A 26,016-nucleotide genomic window follows, 5' to 3' on the forward strand; every position below is an offset into this window, starting at 1 on the left:
TATTTTTCAATTACAGTTGGCATCCAGTATTATATTTGTTTCAAGTATACAACCCAGTGATTAGACATTTATTTAGCTTAGAAATTGATCACCCTGATAAGTCTATTACCTATCTGGCCCCATATATAGTTATTAGAATATTATTGACTATATTCTTTATGCTGTACTTTACATTCAATGAGTATTCTGTAATTACCAATTTGTACTTCTTAATCCCTTCACTTTTTTGAAGATAGCAGAATTCTTTATAAATGTTACTGCTATGACAGAACTTGGCTGTGGTGGAAGCTGCCATACCAAGCCTTTTTATTGGAGGCTTCAGGAGGTAATGACTCAACTGAAATACCTCAGTTGTCTTAAAACAAGCCATAGCAGCCCTGGCCGATTTTGCTAAGCGGTTAGAGCATCAGCCCTCAGACCAATGAGTTGCAGGTTCGATTCCAATCAAGGGCATGTACCTCGGGGGCAGTTTGTCCCCAGCCCTTGTTGGGTCGTGCGGGAGGCAACCAGTTAGTGTGTTTCTTTCACATCAATATTTCTCTCTCTCCCTCCCTCCCACTCTATATGATGATAAATAGAAAAATAACCTCAGATGAGGATTGAAAAAAAACCAAAACAAAACAATAAACAAGCCGTATCATTGAGTCTATTATTATAATTTATATCACATGAATCCCTTTTATAATTTAACTAGAGTGAGGCTCCTTATGAGCTGGGGCCTCATCTGATTCATCCCTGAATTATCAACACCTAGCACAGTAGCTAACTTATAGTGGAACCTCAGGGAATGCGTACTGAATTGAATGGTAGTCACCAAAAGGCTGCTTCTGTAATTGTTACATGTAAATGTCTTAGTTTCCTTCTTCAAGGCCATGGAGACATTTTCACTACCCACTGCTAAATTCCTTCTCAAAAAGGCTGCCAAGACAGACATGAGGATAACCCTAGGTGTCTACCTGCCATAGGCATTTCTGGCAGTGTGTAGAAAATATCCAGTATGCTTACTGGTTGGTGGCCAGGAGATCTTCTATTCCTAGGTAGGAACACATCCCTTGTCCCATTAGGGAGAGTGTCAGGTATGAGGCCAAACTAGCATAAAATAGTATTTTCCCCTCTTTAAAATGAGGCCAATGCCACCCTGGCCAGTTTGGCTCAGCAGTTAGAGTGTCGGCCCATGGACCAGAGTCGTGGGTTCAATTCCAGCCAAAGGCATGTGCCTTAGTTACGGTTCATCCCCAGCCCTGGTCGTGGTCATGCGGGAGGCAGCCATTCGATGTCTCTCTCTCACATCGGTATTTCTCTCTCTCTCTCTCCTCCCCTCCCCTTCCACTCTATCTAAAGATAAATGGAACAAATATCCTCGGGTGAGGACTTAAAATAAATAAATAAAATAAAATAAATAAATAAATGAAATGAGGCCAATGCCCTAGCAAGGGCTATTGAACAAAGTAGGAAGTCACCCAGGATGTCAGACTGTTGGTCTTTAAGATATTCTTTCTACTTTATCTTAGAAGTGGCCTCTGCCTCTTTGACATAGCCAAATAGGGCCTTATGTAAACAGGTGACTTATCAGAATAGTTGTGGCTGCCACATTTTAGTTGGCCTTGATGCATTCACATGTACTACTTTGCTCTTGCAATTTCTCACAAGGAAAAAAAAAAGTGGCAGCACTGTTGAGTGCCCACAATGTTCTGTCTCATCAGCAACTCTCAAAATCAGAGTTTGAAAAACCATTTAGCCTTTCAGATATTGGATATAAAAAGAAATGTTCATCATTAGGTGGTTCAACATGTTCACTAGTTCAATGAGGGTAAGAATAAATGAATGAATGATTGAATGAATGAAAGTGATTATGAAAATGATCCTTGTTGTTCTAGCACATCAGCATGACAAGCTACAGTACAGACACTAGAATTCTTCCACCCATGGCAAACAAATTTCATGCTGAACCCCTGGCAACATTCTGTGCTTGCTATGTAGAGGGCTGTAGTCCCAGAACTGCATGGTTTCAATAGAAGTTAAGAATGTTTTAGTCTTTATCTGTGACTGCTTTGTAGCATCTCTCCATTTAACAGCCATTTAATTTATAGAAAAGTCATGCCTGGCCGGTATGGCTCAATGGTTGAGCATTGCCCCATGGACTGAGAGGTAGGTCCTGGTTTGATTCCCAGTCAGGGCATGTGCCCAGGTTTCGGGCTCGATCCCCAGTAGTGGGGAAGGGGGAGACAGCAGATCAATGTATCTCTTTCACATCGATGTTTCTATCTCTCTCCCTAAAAAATTTAATAAAATCACATATTTTTAAAAAGTCACCTTCAGCCCTGGCCATTTCGCTCAGCGGTTAGAACATCAGCCTGCAGTCCAGAGAAAACCGGGTTCGGTTCCTGCTAAGGGCGCGTACCTTGGTTGCAGTTTGTCCCCAGCCCTGGTTGGGTCGTGGCGGGTGGCAACCACTCAATGTGTCCCTTTCAGGTCGATGTTTCTCTTTCTCTCTCTCCCTCCCACTCCATCTGAACAAAAAATGGAAAAATGTCCTCGGGTGAGGATAAAAAAAAGTTACCTTCAGCCAGTATCTAATTTTTTTTGTCTGTCAGTGGTTTCTATCACCTAAGAATCTAAGTTTTTTTACAGGGCCTAAAGGAAGAGGATAATATATTTGAAGGTTTTGATTTCTGAAGATTTTTATATCATCTTTAGAGCATGAAGCTGGATGTGAGCCATTATTTAGTACAAGCTCCATTACCCCACACATAAGAAAAATATTTAGGAGTACCCCAAAGTGTACTTCCAAATAATGAGAATAGAAAATCACCTCAGAGATTCTTCCCAGACAAATTCTCTATTATAACAAGACACCAAACCATTTCTTACTGTGACACTTTTTATTTGGCTTTATGCAAATTGCCACTTGAGCCATTCTGGGAGGAAGCTGTTATGTCAATCTGTTCATCTGATATTAAGATAATAATAAGAAAAGCAAGTGTCACTTTCCCATCCTAAAACTAAACATCAGGCTAGAAGAAGTTAGTCAGGGGTCTATTAGAATGATGGAAGAGTAGACTAAGGCAGTATTAGCTAGTTTAACATTATTGTATCCAGTTCTACCCATAAGGGATGCAGAAGCAGGGAATCAAAGCCAGTTCTGACCACTTAATTGTATACTGACTGGCCTTGTATACCAAGAATCAGTGTGGCTTATGCCACTGACAGTGTATTGCTTTTGACTGGGGCCAATACTGACCTGTATCAATCATGTTCCTCTTTTACATATCTAATCACTAAAAATATTCCCACTATAATTATTTTAGTTCCCCATGTCTGCATGATGACAACCACTGCATTCTATCGATTCAATAGGCAAAAAAAAAAAAAAAATCCAGACAAACCACTATTGTGGCTAAAGTGGTTGACAAATTTGATCAAACAGGTTAGAAGATATAGCTTAGACTATTACATGAAAATGTTGCCTTGGAGGGGCTACAAGATCTAATTGTTGTCAGTAAGATAGAAACTAGGTTTTGTTTGGCAAAATGAGATAGAATGACATATTAACATGTTGGTCAAAATTTGCCAAAAGTCCCCCCTAACCAGGTTAATCTACCCCCTTTACTTTAAAGGCTTCTATAGAAATGCTCAAAGAGCCCTGGCCGGTTTGGCTCAGCAGTTACAGTGTTGGCTCGTGGTCCAGAGAGATGCGGGTTCGGTTCTCGCTAAGGGTGCGTACCTCAGTTGCAGTTTGTCCCTGGCCCTGACTAGGTTGTGCAGGTGGCAACCACTCTATGTGTCCCTTTCACGTTGATGTTTCTCTCTCTCTCTCTCTCTCTCTCTCTCTCTCTCTCCTTCCCACTCTATCTGAACAAAATGGAAAGATGTCCTCAGGTGAGGATGACAAAAAAAAGAAATGTTCAAAGATATCAGACAATGCAGGGCTAAAGCGATTAGGCTGACAGAGGGTAATAATTTCTCATTCCTACAAAAAAAGTACAATTTAAGCAGCAATAATAAAAACACACTTATAAAGCAATCTTGAATTTTTAAAAGTGTGTTCAGGAGGGTAAGGATGTAGAAACCACATCCAGGGAATTTCCTTTGGTTCAATTATACTGCTGGACAGACAAGGCTAGACACAACTCAGAGATTAAGCAGCACTATAATTAAAGGAAGGGAAAAGTTATGAAAAAAGGCAAATGAGGACTATCAACTGAAAAAAAAAACTCTGCGAAGAACACACAGGGAAATTTCTAAGGTTAAAGCTGGAATGTTGGCGTGGAAATTCCTGGTGTAAAAATTCTAGGCTGAAGAAAAAAATCATTTTTCCATTTAAAATTCCATATAGAGCATACATGATACTCCATATGGGTTGCTAAAGGTTACATAGAACACTATTAAGGAATCTACTTACCATCTCTATTGGATAATGAAGTTTTTACTATACTTTTTATGCAGAAGAGGAAATTAATGAACCTGTAAGGAGGGGTTTAACATGCTGTAGCTAATGCAATTCTCTAAATAAGGTTTTTAGTTCACAGTTGATGTTGAAGTCCCTTCCAAAAACCAGGTTGTAATATAAACTTAGTTCTTACCCTGGTACTTCTTCTTCTTACATTCTTTAATACTATCAGGAGAATCTCAGGGAAAAGGCTGATAAATATTAGAAGAACTATGGCCAGCCACGTGGATACAGAAGACAGCATTTGAGCAAACACAAAATACATTCTCTGTTGTTTGAGAAAAGGCCTAGAGTGGAAAGAAAATGCATAATGGAAAAACAAATCAGTCCCTGTCATAAAAAAGAGAACTATAATTGAAACTGCCTTTTGTATTTAAAAAGAATTTTCCTTATTTACATTAATAAAAAGAATTTTCTTTAGAATGTTCCAAAAGTAGTAAACAGATTTCATTTATCAAATGTTTGAAAAGAAATGATCATCAAAAAGAAAAAAAAAGATAATAAATGCACTTGACTTTAGAACAGCCAAGCAATCAACTTTAAACCTGCTAACTAGAAAACCTTTATTTACATTAGAAAATATTGGAGCTGCAAAGATATGGAAGAAAAATGATAGGTAATTTTTATGCTAAATAGCATTTTATTTCCTCGGCTGTTTTATTAATAGGAGAGTGGATTTGTGCTCTATATTCAAAATTTAAAAGACATTTTTATACCCCCCCTCAAATCCCTATGTAAATACAAAAAGAACTGTAGAGCTTATCACTCTTAAATGGGAAGACACTACCCATTCGCATCAACAAATATATATTGAGTACTAGTGTATGTCAAATAGGTTGACAGACAGCAGAATATTGCTAAAAGGACATTAAGCCTTGGAGTCCAGATATCCAGGAGGACCCCTCATTCTGCTGTTGGATTTCATTTCAAGTCATCCATTGAACTGAAGGGTGGCTACTGAGAAGCACAACCAGATTTTCTTCTACTGCCTAGCTGAACCACAGAGCGGCTAATCAAGGTTGGAATTCACTCCAGACTATCCTCAGATTAGGAACCCTAGACAGATAAATGGTTGGTCCCATTTTTTAAGTCATATACAGTACTCACTGAAGATAAAATATTCTCATGTTAAAAAGGACATTTGTGCACTCATATGTAACATGATAAAATCAAGCTTGTTGCTCTACATATATAAAAACCAGACTGGGGAATAAAAAGTGACCAGAACAGTGAGGTGGAGAAACTTAAAAGGTTTGGGTTAAACAGACTTTCTAGAGTCACTACTATACATAAGTGATAGCTTAATCACTTAAAGGATTTATTTAAATCAATAAGAAATAGTCTATGGGGACTTCCGGTCAAGATGGCGGCGTAGGTAAACGCGGTATCGCATCCTCCCACAACCACATCAAAGTTGCAACTAAACTACAGAACAACCATCATTCAAAACCGCCTGAAATCAAGCTGAATGGAAGTCCTACAACTACAGAACTAAGAAAAAAAAAGCAGCTACATCCAGACCGGTTGGAAAACAGGCTTAGAGAGGTTGAATCACATGCATAGTTGGTATTGCTATAAACTGAATGTCTGTGTCCTCCTGAAATTCACATATTGAAAACTAACCTTCAATATGATGGTAGAAGGAGATCGGTTCTGTGGAAGGTGATTAAGTCATGAAGGTATTTGGTATTACAAAGAAGGTCTCATGAATTCTAAAAATGGCGGCGGAGAGAATGGAGCTACACAGACCGTCTCCCAGAACCACACTGGAATTACAACTATAACACAGACAAATCGACAGGAAAAATCAACAGAAAAGCAGCTTGCAAGGACCATATAACGAGGGACACTGACTCCATCCCGGTAGGCTTGCGAAGGCGCGAGACGGGGGCTGGGAGCCCACGGTCGGCAGCTCGGCAGAGGCCTTAGCTGTGAGCAGCGCCCTCGGGTTACAATCCAAGGCGGCTCCACAGCGCAGAGACGGGACAGAGGCTAAAACCTTGGGCTCCGGCAGAGGGAGGGCGGACTGGACTGGAACTGTGTGGGGACACTCGGGGTTTGGAGGGCACTCAGAGCTTTGGCTGAGTGCAGCCACTCAGGACGGTGGCCATATTGCTCCTTCCCAGGGCTCTGAGAGAGGCAGCAGCCCCTCCCTCGGAGATACAACCCCCCCTGTGGGCCACTGAAGTGCTAATTGAGGCTCACTAAAGAACAGCACCTGCCCCATCCTCCTGAAAGCCCCTTGGCTGGGCACCAGAGGGAGTTTTTCAATCAACTGACAACCCAAAACTCAACAAGTAACCTAGACTGCTAGCCTCCAGGCAAAAAGCTAGAGGATAACAGTACCTTTCCTGTGCTGGCAACTTTAACCAGGAAAGTAAGACTTGACAGTGGTGTTCAACGTGGGTACTCCCTCGCTCATCTAAACACAGGAGAGGGAGCCACAAACAGCAGAACACCAACACCCACAGGGAGAACTTGACAGGCTCCAAAGCCCACAGTGATAGCCAAAATGGTGAAACACAGAAACAGAAGCCAAATGAAAGAGCAAGAGACCTCCACCGAAGATGAGATCAATGTGGAGCAATTAGGCATGTTAACAGAGCTAGAATTCAGAGTCATGATCTTGAGGAAGCTGAACAGCATTAGTAAGGACATAGAGACACTGAAAATAAGCCAATTGGAAATTAAAAACCAACAAGAAGAGATAAAAAATGACATATCAGAAATGAAAAACACATTGGAAGGTTTAAAAAGCAGAGTAGAGGAAGCTGAGGACTGGATCAGTGAATTAGAAGACAGGGTAGAAAAAATCAACCAATCAGAAAAACAAAAGGAAAAAACTATTAAAAAACAGGAAGACAGCTTAAGAGAACTATGGGACAACTGGAAACGTAATAATATTCACATCATAGGAGTCCCCGATGAAGAAGAAAACGAGCAAGGGATAGAGAATATATTCAAAAAAATAGTGAGACAAAACTTCCTTAATTTGGTGAAGGAAGAAGGCATTCAAGTTCAAGAAGCACAGAGAGTCCCAAGTAAGAAGAACCCAAACAGGCCCACACCAAGACACATAGTAATTAAAATGCCACAAATTAAAGACAAAGAGTGAATCCTAAAAGCAGCAAGAGATAAGCAACAGGTTACCTACAAAGGGAACCCCATAAGGCTCTCAGCTGACTTCTCACAAGAAACACTACAGGCCAGAAGAGAATGGCATGAAGTAATCAAAGTCATGAAAAACAAGAATCTGAATCCAAGACTACTCTACCCAGCAAGGCTATCATTCAAAATAGAAGATCAAATAAAGAGCTTCCCAGACAAAAAAAGGCTAAGGGAATACATTAGCACCAAACCAGCACTGCAAGAAATGTTCAAGGGACTGCTGTAATTAGCAGTAGAAATGGGAAGAAAAATAGAACCACACTAAACAAAAATGGCAATAAATAAGTACATATCAATAATCACCTTAAACGTAAATGGATTGAATGCTCCCATAAAAAGACACAGAGTAGCTGATAGGATAAGAAAGCATGACTCATCTATATGTTGTTTACAAGAAACCCACCTCTCAACAAAAGACTCACATAGGTTGAAAGTGAAGGGATGGAAAAAAATTTTCCAAGAAAACGGAAAACAAAAAAAAGCTGGGGTAGCAATTCTCATATCTGATAAAAATAGATTTCAAAATGAAGACCATAAATAGAGACAAAGAAGGCCACTATATAATATTGAAAGGATCTATCCAACAGGAAGATATAACCTTGATAAACATATATGCACCCAATATAGGAGCACCAAAATATATTAAAAATCTTCTGGAGGACTTCCAAGGAGAAATCGAAATAATACAATCATAGCAGGGGACTTCAACACCCCGTTGACAGCACTGGATAGATCCTCTAGGCAAAAAATTAGCACCCAAAACTACAGAATACACATTCTTCTCAAGTGTACATGGGACATTCTCAAAGATAGACCACATGATAGACACAAACTAAATCTCTACAAGTTCAAGAAGATTGAAATCATATCAAGCATCTTCTCAGATCACAATGGCATGAAACTAGAAATCAATTGCAACAAGAACATGCAAAGACATTTCAACACATGGAGGCTAAAGAGCAGGTTATTAAACAATGAATGGGTCACCGAGGAGATCAAAAAAGAAATTAAAAACTTCCTGGAAACCAATGAAAATGAACACACAAAAACACAAAATCTATGGGATGCAGCGAAAGCAGTTCTGAGAGAGAAGTTCATAGCAATACAGGCCTACCACAAAAAACAAGAAAAATTTCTAATTGACTGTCTAACCTCACAACTTAAAGAATTAGAAAGCAAACAAAAAGAAAACCCCAGAGCAAATAGAAGGAAGGAAATAGTAAAGATCAGAGCAGAAATAAATGACATAGAGACCAAAAAAACAATTCAAAGGATCAATGAAACGAAGAGCTGGTTTTTCGAAAAGATAAACAAGATTGATGGACCCTTAGCTAGACTCACCAAGAAACAAAGAGAGAAAACCCAAATACACAAAATCAGAAATGAAAGAGGAGAAGTAACAACCAACACCACGGAATACAAAAGATCGTTAACAACTACTATGAACAATTATATGGGAACAAATTCGACAATCTAAGCGAAATGGACACATTTCTAGAAACACACAGTCTGCCAAAACTACTCCCGGAAGAGATAGAAAACTTGAACAGACCAATTACAACTAAGGAAATTGAAGAGGTAATCAAGACTCTCCCAGCAAACAAAAGCCCAGGCCCAGATGGCTTCACGGGGGAGTTTTACCGAACATTCAAAGAAGAACTAACACCCATTCTCCTCAAACTATTTCAAAAAATTCAAGAAGAAGGAAGACTTCTAAACACGTTCTATGAAGCCAGCATAATTCTAATTCCAAAACCAGAAAAAGACACTACAAAGAAAGAAAACTACAGGCCAATATCCTTGATGAACATAGACGCCAAAATCCTGAACAAAATATTAGCAAATCGGATCCAGAAATACATCAAAAAAATTATTCACCATGACCAAGTGGGATTCATTCCAGGGATGCAAGACTGGTACAATATTCACAAATCAATAAACGTGATACACCACATAAATAAAATAAGAATAAAAAACACATGATCATACCAATAGATGCTGAAAAAGCATTCGACAAAATCCAGCACCCATTTCTGATAAAAATGCTCAGCAATGTAGGAATAGAGGGATCATACCTCGACATAATAAAGGCCATATATGAAAAACCTACAGCCAACATCATACTCAATGGACAGAAACTAAAAACATTTCCATTAAGAACAGGAACAAGACAGGGATCTCCACTTTCGCCACTCTTATTTAACATTGTACTGGAAGTCTTGGCCACAGCAATCAGACATGAAGAAAAAATAAAAGAGATCCAAATCGGAAAGGAGGAAGTGAAACTGTCATTATTTGCAGATGACATGTTATTGTACACAGAAAACCCTAAAGACTCCATCAAAAATCTACTAGACTTAATAAATGAATTTGGCAAAGTAGCAGGATACAAAAGTAACGTCAAGAAATCGACGGCATTCTTGTACACCAATGATGAACTCACAGAAAGAGAAACTGAAAAAACAATCCCATTTACCATCGCGCCAAAAAAATTACGATACCTAGGAATAAACTTAACCGAAGAAGTAAAGGACCTATTTGCAGAAAACTGCAGGTCATTGAAAAAAGAAATAGAAGATATAAAAAAGTGGAAGCACATACCCTGTTCATGGATTGGAAGAATTAACATCATTAAAATGTCCATACTACCCAAAGCAATCTATAGATTCAATGCAATCCCCATCAAAATACCAACGACACATTTCATAGAACTAGAACAAATACTTCAAAAGTTCATATGGAACCAAAAAAGACCTCGAATAGCCACAGCAATCTTGAAAAAGAAGAACAAAGTAGGTGGGATCACAATACCAGATATCAGGTTATACTACAAAGCGACTGTAACCAAAACAGCCTGGTACTGGCACAAGAACAGGCATATAGACCAGTGGAACAGAACTGAAAACCCAGAAATGGACCCAAGGCAATACGCTCAATTAATATTTGACAAAGGTGGCAGGAGCATACAGTGGAGTAAAGACAGCCTCTTTAATAAATGGTGTTGGGAAAATTGGACAGCTACATGCAAAAAAATGAAACTAGACCATCAACTTATACCATACACAAAAATAGACTCAAAATGGATAAAAGACTTAAATGTGACCCATGAATCCATAAAAATTCTAGATGAAAATGTAGGCAACAAAATTTCGGAGATCATACGGAGCAGAATTTTCACTGATAAATCACCTAAGGCAACAGAAATAAAGGAGAAAATGAACACATGGGACTACATCAAACTAAAAAGCTTCTGCACAGCAAAGGAAACAATCATCAAAATGGAAAGGCAACCCACTGTATGGGAGAACATCATCGCCAATGATGTATCAGATAAGGGGTTAATTTCCAATATATATAGAGTGCTCATACAACTCCACAAAAGGAAGACAAAGAACCCAATTAAAAAATGGGCAGAGGAGCTGAATAGACACCTCTCCAAACAGGACATACAAATGGCCAAAAGACATATGAAGAAATGCTCAACATCACTAATCATCAGAGAGATGCAAATTAAAACAACAATGAGGTATCACCTCACACCTGTCAGAATGGCCGCCATCAACAAATCATCAAACAACAAGTGTTGGCGAGGGTGTGGAGAAAAGGGGACTCTAATACACTGCTGGTGGGAATGCAGACTGGTGCAGCTGCTATGGAAAACAATATGGTGCTACCTCAAAAAATTAAAAATTGAACTTCCATTTGACCCAGTGATCCCACTGCTGGGAATATACCCTAAGAAGCCTGAAACACCAATCAGGAAGAATATATGTACCCCCATGTTCATAGCAGGACTATTTACAATAGCTAAGATCTGGAAACAGCCCAAGTGTCCACCAGTAGACGAATGGATAAAAAAGCTGTGGTACATATACACAATGGAGTACTATGGAGCGGTAAGAAAGAAAGATCTCTTATCCTTTGAGACGACATGGAAGGACCTGGAAAGTATTATCCTAAGTGAAAGAAGCCAAGCAGAAAAAGACAAATACCACATGATCTCACTTATATACGGAATATAATGAACATAACAGTCTGAGGAATACAGTAGACCCAGACACATGGAAGTAGGGCACAGACTGACATCCCTCAGAAGAGGGGATGGGGGGGTGGGGGGTGGGAAGAGATAAACCACAGAACTTATATGCATGTATGCATGACCAATGGACATGGACAACTAAGCCGGGGACGGGACGGAGGTGGGGTGGGGTGGGGGGTGCCAATGGGGTAAAAAGTTAAAATATCTGTAACAAAAAAAATAAATAAAAATTCATCAAAAAAAAAAATAGTCTATGGTAAGAGTTAGAAAGTAGTTTAAGACATTTTATTTTTATGGAAATTTTGCATAATTAGTTCAGATGCTGATTACACAGATTCATCTGTGAATTTTGGTATCCGCAGGGGTCCTGAAATAAGTCCTTAGTGGATACCAAGGAACGACTGTAATTTTAAGTTTTCTTGCAAGTCAAAAGATTAGATTTTCAATTGTGTGTGTGTGGGGGGGCTAACTTTCGTGTTGTGGGTAAGGAAAAGAGATGAAAATCTAACTTATTTTCATTCTTTATAACTCTCCCAATCACAGCTAAGTGTTTCTCAGTGGACTCGAATCTCCTTAAAGCAGGGGTACAGTCTATGTCTTGTATCCCAAAGAGTACCTCACACAAAATGGATCCTGAATATACATGTATTAAACCAAAATTAACTAAATAAACTTTAAGGCCAAGTTTTAGTCTCTGTTTTTACCCTCCAAAACAATGAGATGGTTATTTTAAGACATAACTCTCTAAGTATTAAGTGGTATATATTCTATACCATCAGTACACCTGCAGTGACATGAATGACAGCTATATACCATAAAGAGAGAATAGGGCCCAAAGAGATAATAATGTATCTATCAGTCATTATATTGTATAGAATCTTTACAGGATGTGTATTTCCACTAGAAATCAGATGAGAGGTCATAGTAGAAATTACAGTTTCACTTCATAGAGAGATGTTTACACACTTTCAAGTTGAAAGATTTGCCCAGGGGCTACCAGAAAGGAACTCTTTTAAGTAATTTGTGAAGTCTATACACTTGTATTTGAAATCTCCCTGAAGTTAGCAGTGTTATTGGCTAGAAGTAAATTCCAGTCCATTAATATTGAAGACATGTCATCTTATATAATGAAAACTTTAAAAGTATAATTAATGTTTGCATATACAATGTATATATACATATACCTATTTTCTTATTTACATATTACACATATATAGATGCTTACCAAATAATTCCTCCCCAGAAGAATGAGAAAAATACATAAAAGGCTAAAGAACCCCAAATCACAAAGTGATTTATCCATGTCCAGAAACGAGTATCCAAGGCAAGCTGAAAAGATATAACACAAGAGATTTCATAATGAGTACAGATTGTACCAGGCAATAATACAGTATAGTATCAGATAACTTGTATACAATATAGTATGTACGGGACGATCTAACTTGGGCCAGGCTTCCAGGAGAGAATGAAACTAAAATGAGAACAGAGTCCAGGCCTTTCAAAGAGATAGGGTATGAAAGTACTGAACTCTTTCTTAAGTCCTTTAGATTCTAGAGTACAGGTGTAGAGATGTGGTCAAGCAAGTAGCTAGTAGGTATGGGGCTACAGATGTCTTACTAGTGAAGAAAGGGCAAATAATGAGGTAATGATAACATCTAGGAGTTTTTAGCCCCAAATCCTCAGGTATTGGTGGACAGGGAGATGACAGCAAAAGGAGAAGGCCTCACTAGGAAAGGTAAACAAATCACACAGAGTCTTGATAGCTCAAACACAACAAATAGGGGTTACTAAATACAAAGGAAACTAGCTCTAAACACCTGCATCATGTAGCAGTGGATCATGGGACTATGTAGTGTGCCTTTCAAATGCAAAACCCTTATCTATTCAATTAAATAACACTTTCAGTTGTCTTAGATTTTAATCCTTTGTGGAACTGGGATTTTCAAATGCAATCTAAAAACAAGAAAGTATCGTCTGCTTCGCTTGCTTATAATTTCTGGGTCACATGAATTAATATTCAGGACACTGCATTTTTGAAGAGTAAGTGGTATCTCAGTTTTGATACTTGCTGTGACACCATGGTCTTCAGCTCTTTGTTACAGTTTCTCACTCATAAACAGGATGTTGATAACATTGTTAATGTAGTCTAGTCTTGAATTCTCACTGTCTGGGGTACTAGGGAAATTGTCACAATAATATCCATCCAAAGAAGAGGGAGTGGATGTCTTTTGAGGGACTCATGAAAGATGTTGCAGTAAGGCCAACTTTAATTATGAAGGGCACTTGAAGTTCTGGGGCCATACACAAGGCCAGGAGAAAAAAGGGTGGGGGGGCTTCCATTTCAAATTATGACCCTATAAATCATAGTAATAAATAACAACTAGCACTTATTGTACTGAGAACATTCTAGTATGTGCCAGATTGCATTCTAAGTGCTTTATATGGACCATTAATTGAATTCTCACACACACAAAAAAATCCTATGAGAGTAGGTTCACTTTTATCTCCATTTTATAGAAGAGATGAAATGGAGGTACTGAGAAAACAAGTCACTTGCCCAAGATAACACCATGCTATTAAGTAGCTAAATTGGGATGAATTGTAACATTTTTTGGTAATCCTAAAATATCACTGAAATAGCAGATACAAACATGTTAGTTCTTTTTGGTATAAGAAATTAACCAGGAATACAATTTAAGAGGGGAAATTATTAGCACTCTATTATCAATTATACTTCTGAATTCTAGTTCTTACTACTGGGCATATTGGAATTCATTTAAAAGCACTCATTCTTAGATCCTATGTGAGGTGTTTATTACTGGAACAATCAAAAGAATTTGATTATTCTTTCAACTATAAGAGAGTCCCAACTCATGAGCCTCAAGAGTAGCATTCATAAGGCTTCAGAGCCATCACTATATGGCTGCCAATGATTTTGCCAAAACCAGCCTTCTTACGTGTTACCTGCAATATATTTTTATATATTTGATTACTAACATAGGTAAATTTCAGTGATGAATACATTCTATAACATTTCAGCACTACTAAGCTCTTTTACATACATATCTTGCTGAGCTGTGTTAAGTACTGAAATTCACTTAAGGCCTGGTGTACTTAAACAAATATATAACTTGTAAAAACTATATAGGTACTGCCTGGCTGGTGTGGCTCACTGGTTGAGCATCGACCCATGCACCAAGAGGTTGCCAGTTTGATTCCCAGTCAGGGCACATGCCCAGGTTGTGGGCCCAATCCCCAGTGGGGGGCATGCAAGAGGCAGCCAACTGATGTTCTCTCTCATTGATGTTTCTCTCTCTCTCCCTACCTCTCTCTAAAATCAATAAAGAAAAAATATTAACCCCCCCCACAAACTATACAAGTACTTAACATGGTAAAACACACACACACACATACACAGTCTGATTATATACCACTTTTAACATCTTGAAAATAACTGAAAAGAAGGAACAGATTTCCAACATAAGTGTGGTGTAAGACTTTTTAAAAAATAAAGCCAAATAAAGGGGATAGACAATATACAGTAAAACATGAATCACAAATAGTATACAGATACCTATATCTCTAATATTATACATATTTTAGTAAGTATTCAGACATAAATGATAACCCATGATAAAAATAAAGATTAAAAGGCAAAAAAAAAATATTAGTATAAGACCAGAAAGTATTACAAAAATTCTGTTAGACACATTTGAATAAATAAAAATCTAACCTTCAGAGTTACAGTGAATACTAAGACTGTAAAAACAATGGTTCCAAAAGTCCAGTTTCCATACACCTGAAAAAAAAAAAACAAAAAACTACATGTACCAAGAATACAAAAGCCTGCTTAAAAAATAAAAGCCAAGTATAATCTTGTATATAACTGCAAAGAAATTTTGTATGAATTGTTTAGGGAATATCAAGTCAAAAGATCAGGCCAAAATGCTGGATTTAATTGTGACTTGGTCAGGTATACCACACTTGTGGTTGGTAGCATTTATTTCCATTATTCCATACAGTATGAAACAGGAAAAATACTGGTATGATAAAGGCAGAAAAAAAACCCTATTACACTAACAATAATGTTCGTTATTGCATGCCTCATGTCTCTAAAGAGATTGATATGGGCTTTCCCTATAATATAAAACTAAAGCTCTGAAATAAGTACTAATTTGCAGACAAATAGACTCTCATTTTTAAAACAGAGTTCAATTTTTGGCTGTAAATATTAGAGCTGTCAGCATGTGCACATCAAAGAAAAGCAGATATCATATATAACCCAAATGATGGCAATGAATGGCACACATGCTTACCAAATGCTGTCAAATCTGAATGCATAACATTAAAACAGAATAAAAATGTAAAAAGTTTTCAAAATTAAAAACAAAAAATTAAGGTTAATAGAAGCAAAAAAAGAATTCATACATGGGCTTTATGTTTAACTGATGATAGCAGTTATTACACTTACTGTAATTTTAGCAAACATTTAGATGGTGAAATATACAGTAAAATCTAATTAAACTGGACATCATAAACTGAACATGGGTGATGAATTGGACACAGGCTGTGCTGAGGCTCCCCATGCATCATCTGAAGAATTTGCTGAGCAAATGAACCATGTCAGTAGGATTGCAGGAGAGTATCCACCTACTTTGTAGCAAACTTTTTGAAAAGCAATGGTCAGCTCTATATAAATTGTGTCAAATAAAAATAAAATGAAAAGTGAAAGTCACAGAATCAGTCATAAAGCTAAAGACTTGAAAAATTATAAAATCTAATTCCTTCTTCTTACTGATGGACAAAATTCACTTGGAAAGCTGAAGTGACTTGCCCAAGACATAGAGAGATTAAGTAGGGCACACTTCTTGGCAAGTGTTACATGTACCTACTTTGAATTACTAGATGCGTATTTCCTCAAAAGGTACTCAGTGATTAATAATTTTAATGGATTCATACTAAACTGACTTCTGCCAGTCCAAATTAGAGAGGTTTTGACTGTAGTACCTAATTTAAAGTATTATTCAAATCCACTGACCCTATAAATCCCTAATAGATATTGACTATCTAGGGTCTAGACATAGGCATTGTACTCAGTAAATTCTTTTTGAACCTTAGCTTTGCTTCACATTATGAATATAAAGAATGAATAGCAACAAAAGGGGAAAACCAGGAATAGCAAACATAGTGAAAGCAGCATGCAAGCTGGTTAGTCTGATTTTCCACTGTGTGGCTGCAGGAAGACCATTCTCTCCTATAGCACAGTCAGGGCAAAATCATACCAATGCAGGGGCTAACTTATATGCTTGCTGGAAATGCACTGGCGGGACCAGTGCAGCCTTTCTGGAAAACACTATGCTACCATGTGGAAGGGAAGGAGGAAGAGAAGGGAATTCCAAAGATATGGCAGTTACCCTCCTGAACTCCAACCATGGAAGGCCACTATGAATAAGAACTGAGTAGGGCCAGACTTTGCTTTTAAAACAGAAAAGCCTTGCTCACATCAAAGTGTAGTGGTTCAAAGTCTGAAGTCCCAATAACTTTGTTCTTCTAATAAAAACAGCCAAGTTAAATTAAGCTTCCAAAAGGTTTGCACATAAGCTCTCTAGTTAGCCATGCACAAAAGAAGTGATTTTATACTTCAACACTTCTAATGTTCAAAAGAAGTTGTGAGAACTATACTGTACCTTTAAAAAATTGCAAAATGAGCCCTGGCCGGTTTGGCTCAGCGGTTAGAGCGTCGCCCTGCGGTCCTGAGAGACCCGGGTTCGGTTCCCGCTAAGGGCATGTACCTCGGTTGCAGTTTGTCCCCGGCCCTGGTTGGTTGTGCGGGTGGCAGCCACTCGATGTGTCCCTTTCACGTCAATGTTTCTCTCTCTCTCTCTCTGTTCCTCTCTCTCCCCTGCACTCTACCTGAACAAAAAATGGAAAAATGTCCTCGGGTGAGGATAAAAAAAAAAATTGCAAAATGATTACAGCTAGAATATGTATATGATAGATCTAGTGACTATGGAAAAAAGATAAGCCATGTTTCTAATACCAAAAGAGTAATGCTATTTTTTTTTTACCTTTGCAGTTTCTTCTAGGGATAAAGTCTGAAAAAGAAAATAAGTCCCAAAGAAAAATACTATCCCTTCAAATGCAGCCAGAAACGTCCAATATAAGAAGGGGCTCCACTGCAGCATGGCATTGCCAGAAATTTTCCTATTGAGTAATGGGAAAAATACAGGTTAATGAATTTCTGAATTATGTTTATTTAAAAATATGGTGAACTGTCAAAAGCGCACATGGGTTTTGACACTGTTATAATGAAAGGGGCTACCCCTGAAGAGCTGAAAGGCTTTTGGTAAAAGATCAGACTGAACCATGGGTTTATTTTTGTGCAAACATCTCCTGACTGAGGTATTGGAGTAAACTGTGCAAACACTTGTATGTTAAAATTCTGGCCACCTGACAACAATAATATAATCAATAATAATTAGCTCCCATTTATTGAATACTTATATGTCAGAAAATTAGGTTAAGTTGTACACAGACAATTTTTATCCACATAAAAACCACATGTGGTAAGTATTGTTATCACTTCTATCTATAAATAATAAGGAGCCTCAAAAAAGTGTATCATAATGCTTCCCAAACTTTGATGCACATTGGAATCACCTGGGGATCTTTGAAAACAATGATGCCTGGCTCCCAACCTGATTTAATTGGCTAAAGGCTAACCTGGGCATCAGGATATTTTTAAAGCTACCCAGGTGATTCTATCATGCAGTAACATTTGGGAACCACTAGCGTAGCAGCACACCAGAGTTCACTCATTTAGTAAGGGACAGAGCTAATATACAGTCCTAGATTTACTAAAATCAAATGCTTTCAACCAAGACACTTCCACTTTCCCACTAAAATTGTTAAAATATTTCTTTTAATCAAGATTTCTTCCTGGGAGTTTAACCTTTTTTGGTCTTGGGATGCCACCTTTGTACTTTTGCAGTTTAGTCAAATAACATGTTTGAAGCTGTACAGTCTTGCTTTGCCAAATGGAAGATAGCAAATTAAACATTTACAATCTGTCAAAAATAGCACAATATTTTCAGTGCAAGTCAGAATATTAAACAAGGATATCAAAAGTAATAGAGTAGAGCTGCAGAAAGAAGATAGATTTGTGCATAGAATTTCTTTGGACTTATTACTCTATTTCAAATTACTGTTAATATTTATCAAAAGGTATCTAATCACTCAAAAATAACACACCAGTCATCAATAGCACCAAGAATGTCACTGTGCTGATGGAATACAAAACATCTTTGTAATGCAAATACCACTGATCCTCATTCAGCTGGTATTGAATACTTTGGGGTTTCCTGAAAACATAGCAAATATACAACTTTTACTTACTAATACTTCCAGGTACATGCAGGTTCTGAAATTCAGGGGATGCATAAAGCAATGCACTGTTGTTGGACTTAGCAACACTGCAGGAGGAAAGAGGTAGCTGCTTCCCAGAAACAAGCTATCCCCACAGCCAATAAGTCAGATTCCCAAGGCAACTAGGAGCCAGAGGCACCTTCCTAAAGATCCTTGCAAGAACTGTCCAGCAACTGCCAGCCAATAAGGCTTTTGAGAGCCACTGTCATGGGCTGAGGCAGAAAGTGGTTCCTGTGTTTCTACACCTTCTCTGGAGTTACATTACATAATGTGAAAAGATGGACAGGGGTGTTGTGGTATATGTGTGAAGCCTTCTGGCTGTATTCAGATAAATGACAAAGTAATTGGAAACAGAATATGGCAGTCAACATGCAGGAGAACATGAGAGACAATATAGACCTGGGGAGCCATTGACCAGCAGCACATGCCTGAGCATCTCCATCTGATGGGAGGCAACTGCTGTACCAGGACCCTTTTTTGCTTTTAAATCAGTAGAAGAAACAAACCGTGTTTCTTCCCTCTATAAAGAAACTAGTTTACCTTTAACATTTCTCTTAAAAATATAAAAATATCCAATTATGTTTTTCTTGTTTCATGTCAAAATGTGTGGGAAATGCCTAAGTCACTAGGTTCCTGAAGATGTAATCTAAAATATGCTACACCACTGCAGAGAGAGCTACATATGAAGACTAGGGTTTCATATTTACAAAATAATACTTGGATTAATGGAGCAATCTACAGTGACAGGCTGAGAGTAATGTCTCATCAGAACACACAAGAAGGAAAACTGAATTTTGGGCTGGGCAACAGGTATGCCATGGCTTTCATTTCTACATCAGATGTGGCATGTATACTATACCCTCTATGCAAAATTGTTTAATAGTTCATTACCTACACCTGCCGTTCAGTAAGTAAAACTTCATGGAAACCCTTATACTAATTTGTGCTCAACAGTTTTCTTTAGGTTTTCAACATTCTTAATGTATGACAGTGCTCAGAACAGCCCTGAAATTAAGTGTAGGAGGGTGTTAGAATAAGATCAATAACTACCATCTTCTGAAAACTTACTATGTGCCAGGCACTGTTTTAAGTTTTTTTTCTTTATTATTATTTTTTATTATCTTTATGATTGAGGGTGTTACAGATGTCCCCCCACTTTAATCCCCAATTGCCCCCTTCCACCCAGCTCCTGCCCCACCATCCAGTCCTTCACCATCCTACTGTCAGTGTCATGGGCACATATATGCATATAAGTTCTTTGGTTAATCTATTCCCATCCCCCTTTCCTCTGAGATCCATCAGTCTGTTTTAAGTTCTTTTATACATAGTCACTAGTTTAATCCTTATAAAACCACTGTGGATTAGGTGTTATTGTTGCCCAGACTATAATGAAGATGAAATTGAGGCACATTTCAGTTAAGTAACCTGGGAAAAGTCACACAGTTAGTGAGTGGTAAAGCTGGGACTAGAACTCAGGCAATTAACTGGACCTCTTGCTGGGATTAAATGAGAGGGATTATGGTCACTGCTGCCCAAACCCCACTTCAACCAGACCAATGGCACTATTGGCTTCACATTTGTGTTGTCGTAAAACAGAATACACTGTTGGCTCAGTGTTTGAAAACCACCAGCCTGCTGGAAAGAGCACAGTGTTGATCATCAGGAGGACCAAATTCTGATCTTAGTTTGGCCTTTAGTTATACCCTGCGTTCTTAGGCAAGTCTTTTCTGGGTCCTGGTTCCTCATTTTAAAAATGAGAGTATGGGAGATGATGCTCTGTAACATTTCTACAAAAGTTTCTGTGATTCCCCTCTGCAGCAAATCTAACTATCCCTTTGCAGCAAATATGGGGTAAAGAAAAACTATCTAACTATCCCTTTGCAGCAAATATGGGGTAAAGAAAAACATGTTAATCAATGCAATCAGCAAACTCTAGATCAGGGGAAACTAGATAAGATAAATGATCCTGTTTCTGCAACAAATAAGTTGTCAGGTTAACCTACATATTAAAAGAAAATCAAGAGCCTGGGCTGGTTTGGCACAGTGGTTAGAATGTCGGCCCCATGGACAAAAGGGTTTTGAATTCAATTCCTTGGTTCGGGTCCTGTGGGAGGCAACAAATCGATGTGTCTCTCTCATATTGATCTACATTTTGATCTCTCTCTTTATCTCTCTCTCTCTTTCTCCTTCCCGCTACATCTAAAGGAAAAAAATACTTGAGTGGGCATTAACAAAAAAGAGAGAGAGAAAGACTCAAGAAGCAGATTAACCAACTGCAATATATGAACCTTATATCCTGAGTCAAACACGAATGCTATTCAAAGAAATAAATCAGTTGGAGAAATCTGAACAATGACTGAATATTTGATACTATGGACTTGTAAAATTTTAAGGTATAATAAGGAACTATTATTTTCTAAGTCCTTATCTTTAAAAGATATATACTGAGATTTCCAAAATTGCGGTGGAGTGATTGGAAGCTACACAGACCGTCTCTCAGGACCAAACTGGAATTACAACTAAAACACAGACAAATCTATGGGAAAAAGCATCAGAAAAGCAGCTTTCGAGGACCACATAACCAGGGACACTGACCTGATCCTGGTAGGATTGTGAAGACCTGAGATGGGGGCTGGGAGCCCATGGTCAGCAGCTTGGCAGCAACCTTAGCTGTGAGCAGTGCCCTTGGGTTAAACAACCAAGCGGCTCCACAGTGCAGAGCCCGGACAGAGGCGAAAATAGCCACAGCCACTCACCTTGGGCTCTGGCAGAGGGAGGGCAGACTGGACTGGAACTGTGTGGAGACACTAAGGATTTGGAGGGTGCTCAGAGCTTTTGCTGAGTTGCGGCCACAAAGGGCTGTGGCCATATTGCTCCTTCCCAGGGCTCTGGGGTGAGCCAGCAGCCCCTCGCTTGGAGATTGAACTCCACCCTGTGGACCATTGAAATGCAAATTGAGGCTCACTAACAACCAGCATCTGCCCCACCCTGGGGAAATCCCCTTACACAGAGCACCAGAGATAGTTTTTCAATCAACTGACAACACAAAACTCTTCAAGTAACCTCTACTGCTAGCCTCCAGGCAAAAAGCTACAGGATAACAGTACCATTCCTGGGCTAGCAACTCTAACCAGAAAAGTAAGATTGACAGTGGTGTTTAACGTGGATCCACCCTCGATCATCTAAACCCAGGAGAGGGAGCCACAAACAGCAGAACACCAACACCCACAGGAAAACTTGACAGGCTCCAAAGCCCACAGTGATAGCCAAAATGGTGAAACACAGAAATAAAAGCCAAATGAAAGAACAAGAGACCTCCACAGAAGATGATATCAATGTGGAGCAGTTAGGCATGTTAACAGAGCTAGAATTCAGAGCCATGATCTTGAGGAATCTCAACAGCATGAGTAAGGACATAGAGAAGCTGAAAATAAAACAATTGGATATTAAAAACCACCAGGAAAAGAGAATCCTAAAAGCAGCAAGAGATAGGCAACAGGTTACCTACAAAGGAAACCCCATGAGGCTCTCAGTTGACTTCTCACAAGAAACACTACAGGCCAGAAGGGAATGGCATAAAGTAATCAAGGTCATGAAAAACAAGGATCTGAATCCAAGACTACTCTACCCAGCAAGACTATCATTCAAAATGGAAGGTCAAATAAAGAGCTTCCCAGACAAAAAAAGGGTAAGGGAATACATTAGCCCCAAACCAGCACTGCAAGAAATGTTAAAAGTACTGCTGTAATTAGTAGAAGAAATAGAAAGAAAAATACAACCAAATTAAAAAAAATGGCAATAAATAAGTACATATCAATAATCGCCATAAATATAAATGCACTGAATGCTCCAATAAAAAGACATAGAGTAGCTGATTGGATAAGAAAGCATGACTCATCTATATGATGCTTACAAGAAACCCACCACACAACAAAAGACTCACACAGTTTGAAAGTGAAGGGAGGGAAAAAAATCTTCCAAGCAAACAGAAAGGAAAAAAAAGCTGGGGTAGCAATACTCATATATGATGAAATAGATTTCAAAATGAAGGCCATAACTAGAGACAAAGAAGGCCACTACATAATACTGCAAGGATCTATCCAACAGGAAGATAAAACCTTGTTAAACATATATGCACCCAATATAAGAGCAGTAAAATATATTAAAAAATTTCTGGAGGACTTCAAATGAGAAATCGACAGCAATACAATCATAGCAGGGGACTTTAACACCACGTTGACACCACTGGATAGATCCTCTAGACAAAAAATTAGCAAGGAAACAGAGACTCTCAATGAAGCACTAGACCAAATGGATTTAATAGATATCTACAGAATTCACATTCTTATCAAGTGCACATGGGACATTCTCAAAGATAGACCACATGATAGAACACAAATAAATCTTTACAAGTTCAAGAAGATTAAAATCATATCAAGCATCTTCTCAGATCACAATGGCATGAAACTAGAAATCAATTGCAACAAAAACATGCAAAGACATTTGAAAACGTGGAGGCTAAATAGCATGTTATTAAACAATGAATGGGTTGCTGAGGAGATCAAGGAAGAAATTAAAAACTTCCTGGAAACCAATGAAAATGAACACACAACAACACAAAATCTATGGGATGCAGCGAAAGCAGTTCTGAGAGGGAAGTTCACAGCACTACAGGACTACCTCAAGAAACAAGAAAAATTTCTAATTGACTGTCTAACCACACAACGTAAAGAATTAGAATGCAAACAAATAGAAAATCCCACAGCAAGTACAAGGAAGGAAATAGTAAAGATCAGAGCAGAAATAAATCACAGAAAGACCAAAAAAACAATTCAAAGAATCAATGAACAAAGAGGTGGTTTTTCGAAAAGATAAGATTGATGGACCCTTAGCTAGATTCACCAGGAAACAAAGAGAGAAAACACAAATGCACAATATCAGAAATGAAAGAGTGAAAAATCACAACTGACACCACAGGAATACAAAAGATCGTTAACAGCTACTATGAACAATTATATGGCAAGAAATTTGATAATCTAAGCAAAATAGACAAATTTCTAGAAACACATAGTGTCCCAAAACTGGACCAGGAAGAGATAGAAAACTTGAACAGACCAATAACAATTAAGGAAATTGAAGAGGTAATTAAGATTCTTCCAGCAAACAAAAGCCCATACCCAGATGGCTTCATGGGGGAGTTTTACCGAACATTCAAAAAAGAACTAACACCCATTCTCCTCAAACTATTTCAAAAAAATTCAAGAAGCAGGAAGACTTCCAAACTCATTTTATGAGGCCAGCATAATTCTAATACCAAAAACAGAAAAAGACACTACAAAGAAAGACAACTATAGGCCAATATCCCTGATGAACAGACACCAAAATCCTGAACAAAATACTAGCAAATCGGATCAGGCAATACATCAAAAAAATTTTTCACCATGACCAAGTGGGATTCATCCCAGAAATGCAAGGCTGGTACAATATTCGTAAATCAATAAACGTGATAAACCACATAAATAAAAAAAAGAATAAAAACCACATGATCATATCAATAGATGGTGAAAAAACATTCGACAAAATCCAGCATCCATTTCTGATAAAAACGCTCAGCAATGTGGGAATAGAGGGATCATATCTCAACATAATAAGGCCATATATGAAAGACCTACAGCCAACATCATACTCAATGGGCAGAAACTAAAAACATTTCCTTTAAGAACAGGAACAAAACAAGGATGTCCACTTTTGCCACTCTTATTTAACATTGTACTGGAAGTCTTAGCCATAGCAATCAGACATGAAAAAATAAAAGGGATCCAAATTGGAAAGGAGGAAGTGAAACTGTCATCATTTGCAGATGACATGATATTACACATAGAAAACCCTAAAGACTCCATCAAAAATCTACTAGACTTAATAAATGAATTTGGTAAAGTAGCAGGATACAAAATTAACGTCAAGAAATCGATGGCATTCTTATACACCAATGATGAACTCACAGAAAAAAAAAAACAAAACAGAAAACAATCCCATTTACCATCGTGGCAAAAAAATTAAGGTACCTAAGAATATACTTAACCAAAGAAGTAAAGGACTATTTGCAGAAAACTACAGGACACTGAAAAAAGAAATAGAGGAAGATATAAAAAAGTGGAAGCACATACCTTGTTCATGGATTGGAAGAATTAACATCATTAAAATGTCCATATTACCCAAATCAATTTATAGACTCAATGCAATCTCCATAAAAATACCAACAACATATTTCACAGAACTAGAACAAATACTTCAAAAGTTCATATGCAACCAAAAAAGACCCCGAATAGCCATAGCAATTTTGAAAAAAAAGGGCAAAGTAGATGGGATCACAATACCAGATATCAGGTTATACTACAAAGTGACAGTAATCAAAACAGCCTCGTATTGGCACAAGAATAGGCATACAGACCAGTGGAACAGAATAGAGAACCCAGAAATGAACCCAAGGCAATATGCTCAATTAATATTTGACAACGGTTGTAAGAGCATACAGTGGAGTCAAGACAGCCTCTTTAATAAATGGTGTTGGGAAAATTGGACAGCTACATGCAAAAAAGTGAAACTAGACCATCAACTTACACCATACACAAAAATAAACTCTAAATGGATAAAATAATTAAATGTAACCCATAAATCCATAAAAATTCTAGAAGAAAATGTAGGCAACAAAATTTCGAACATCATACGCAGCAGAATTTTCACTGATACATCACCTAAGGCAACAGAAACAAAGGAAAAAAATGAACACATGGGACGACATCAAACTAAATAGCTTCTGCACAGCAAAAGAAACAACCATCAAAATAGAAAGGCAACCCACTGTATGGGAGAGCATCATTGTCAATGATACATCAGATGAGGGGTTAATTTTCAAAATATATAGAGTACTCAT

General features: G+C 38.0%; 1 protein-coding gene across 6 annotated transcripts in view; it reads right to left on the bottom strand.

The window, feature by feature from the left end:
- Window positions 1-26,016, bottom strand: part of ATP11C (ATPase phospholipid transporting 11C) — a 280,762-nt gene that overhangs the window by 20,813 nt on the left and 233,933 nt on the right. For 5 of the 6 annotated variants that reach the window (XM_036270575.1, XM_036270573.1, XM_036270577.1 and 2 more), the window contains 4 exons: window positions 17,726-17,861; window positions 15,391-15,456; window positions 12,883-12,986; window positions 4,584-4,737 (listed from right to left, as the gene is read on the bottom strand). In XM_036270575.1, the coding sequence (XP_036126468.1) occupies window positions 4,584-4,737; window positions 12,883-12,986; window positions 15,391-15,456; window positions 17,726-17,861 (460 nt within the window). Of the gene's footprint in view, window positions 1-4,440; window positions 4,465-4,583; window positions 4,738-12,882; window positions 12,987-15,390; window positions 15,457-17,725; window positions 17,862-26,016 lie in introns of those variants that run through there. The other variant, XM_036270576.1, reaches the window with a different exon arrangement.

Source organism: Molossus molossus, unplaced genomic scaffold (assembly GCF_014108415.1).
Source record: "Molossus molossus isolate mMolMol1 unplaced genomic scaffold, mMolMol1.p scaffold_m16_p_2, whole genome shotgun sequence".
In the NCBI taxonomy this organism is placed as follows: Eukaryota; Metazoa; Chordata; class Mammalia; order Chiroptera; family Molossidae; genus Molossus; species Molossus molossus.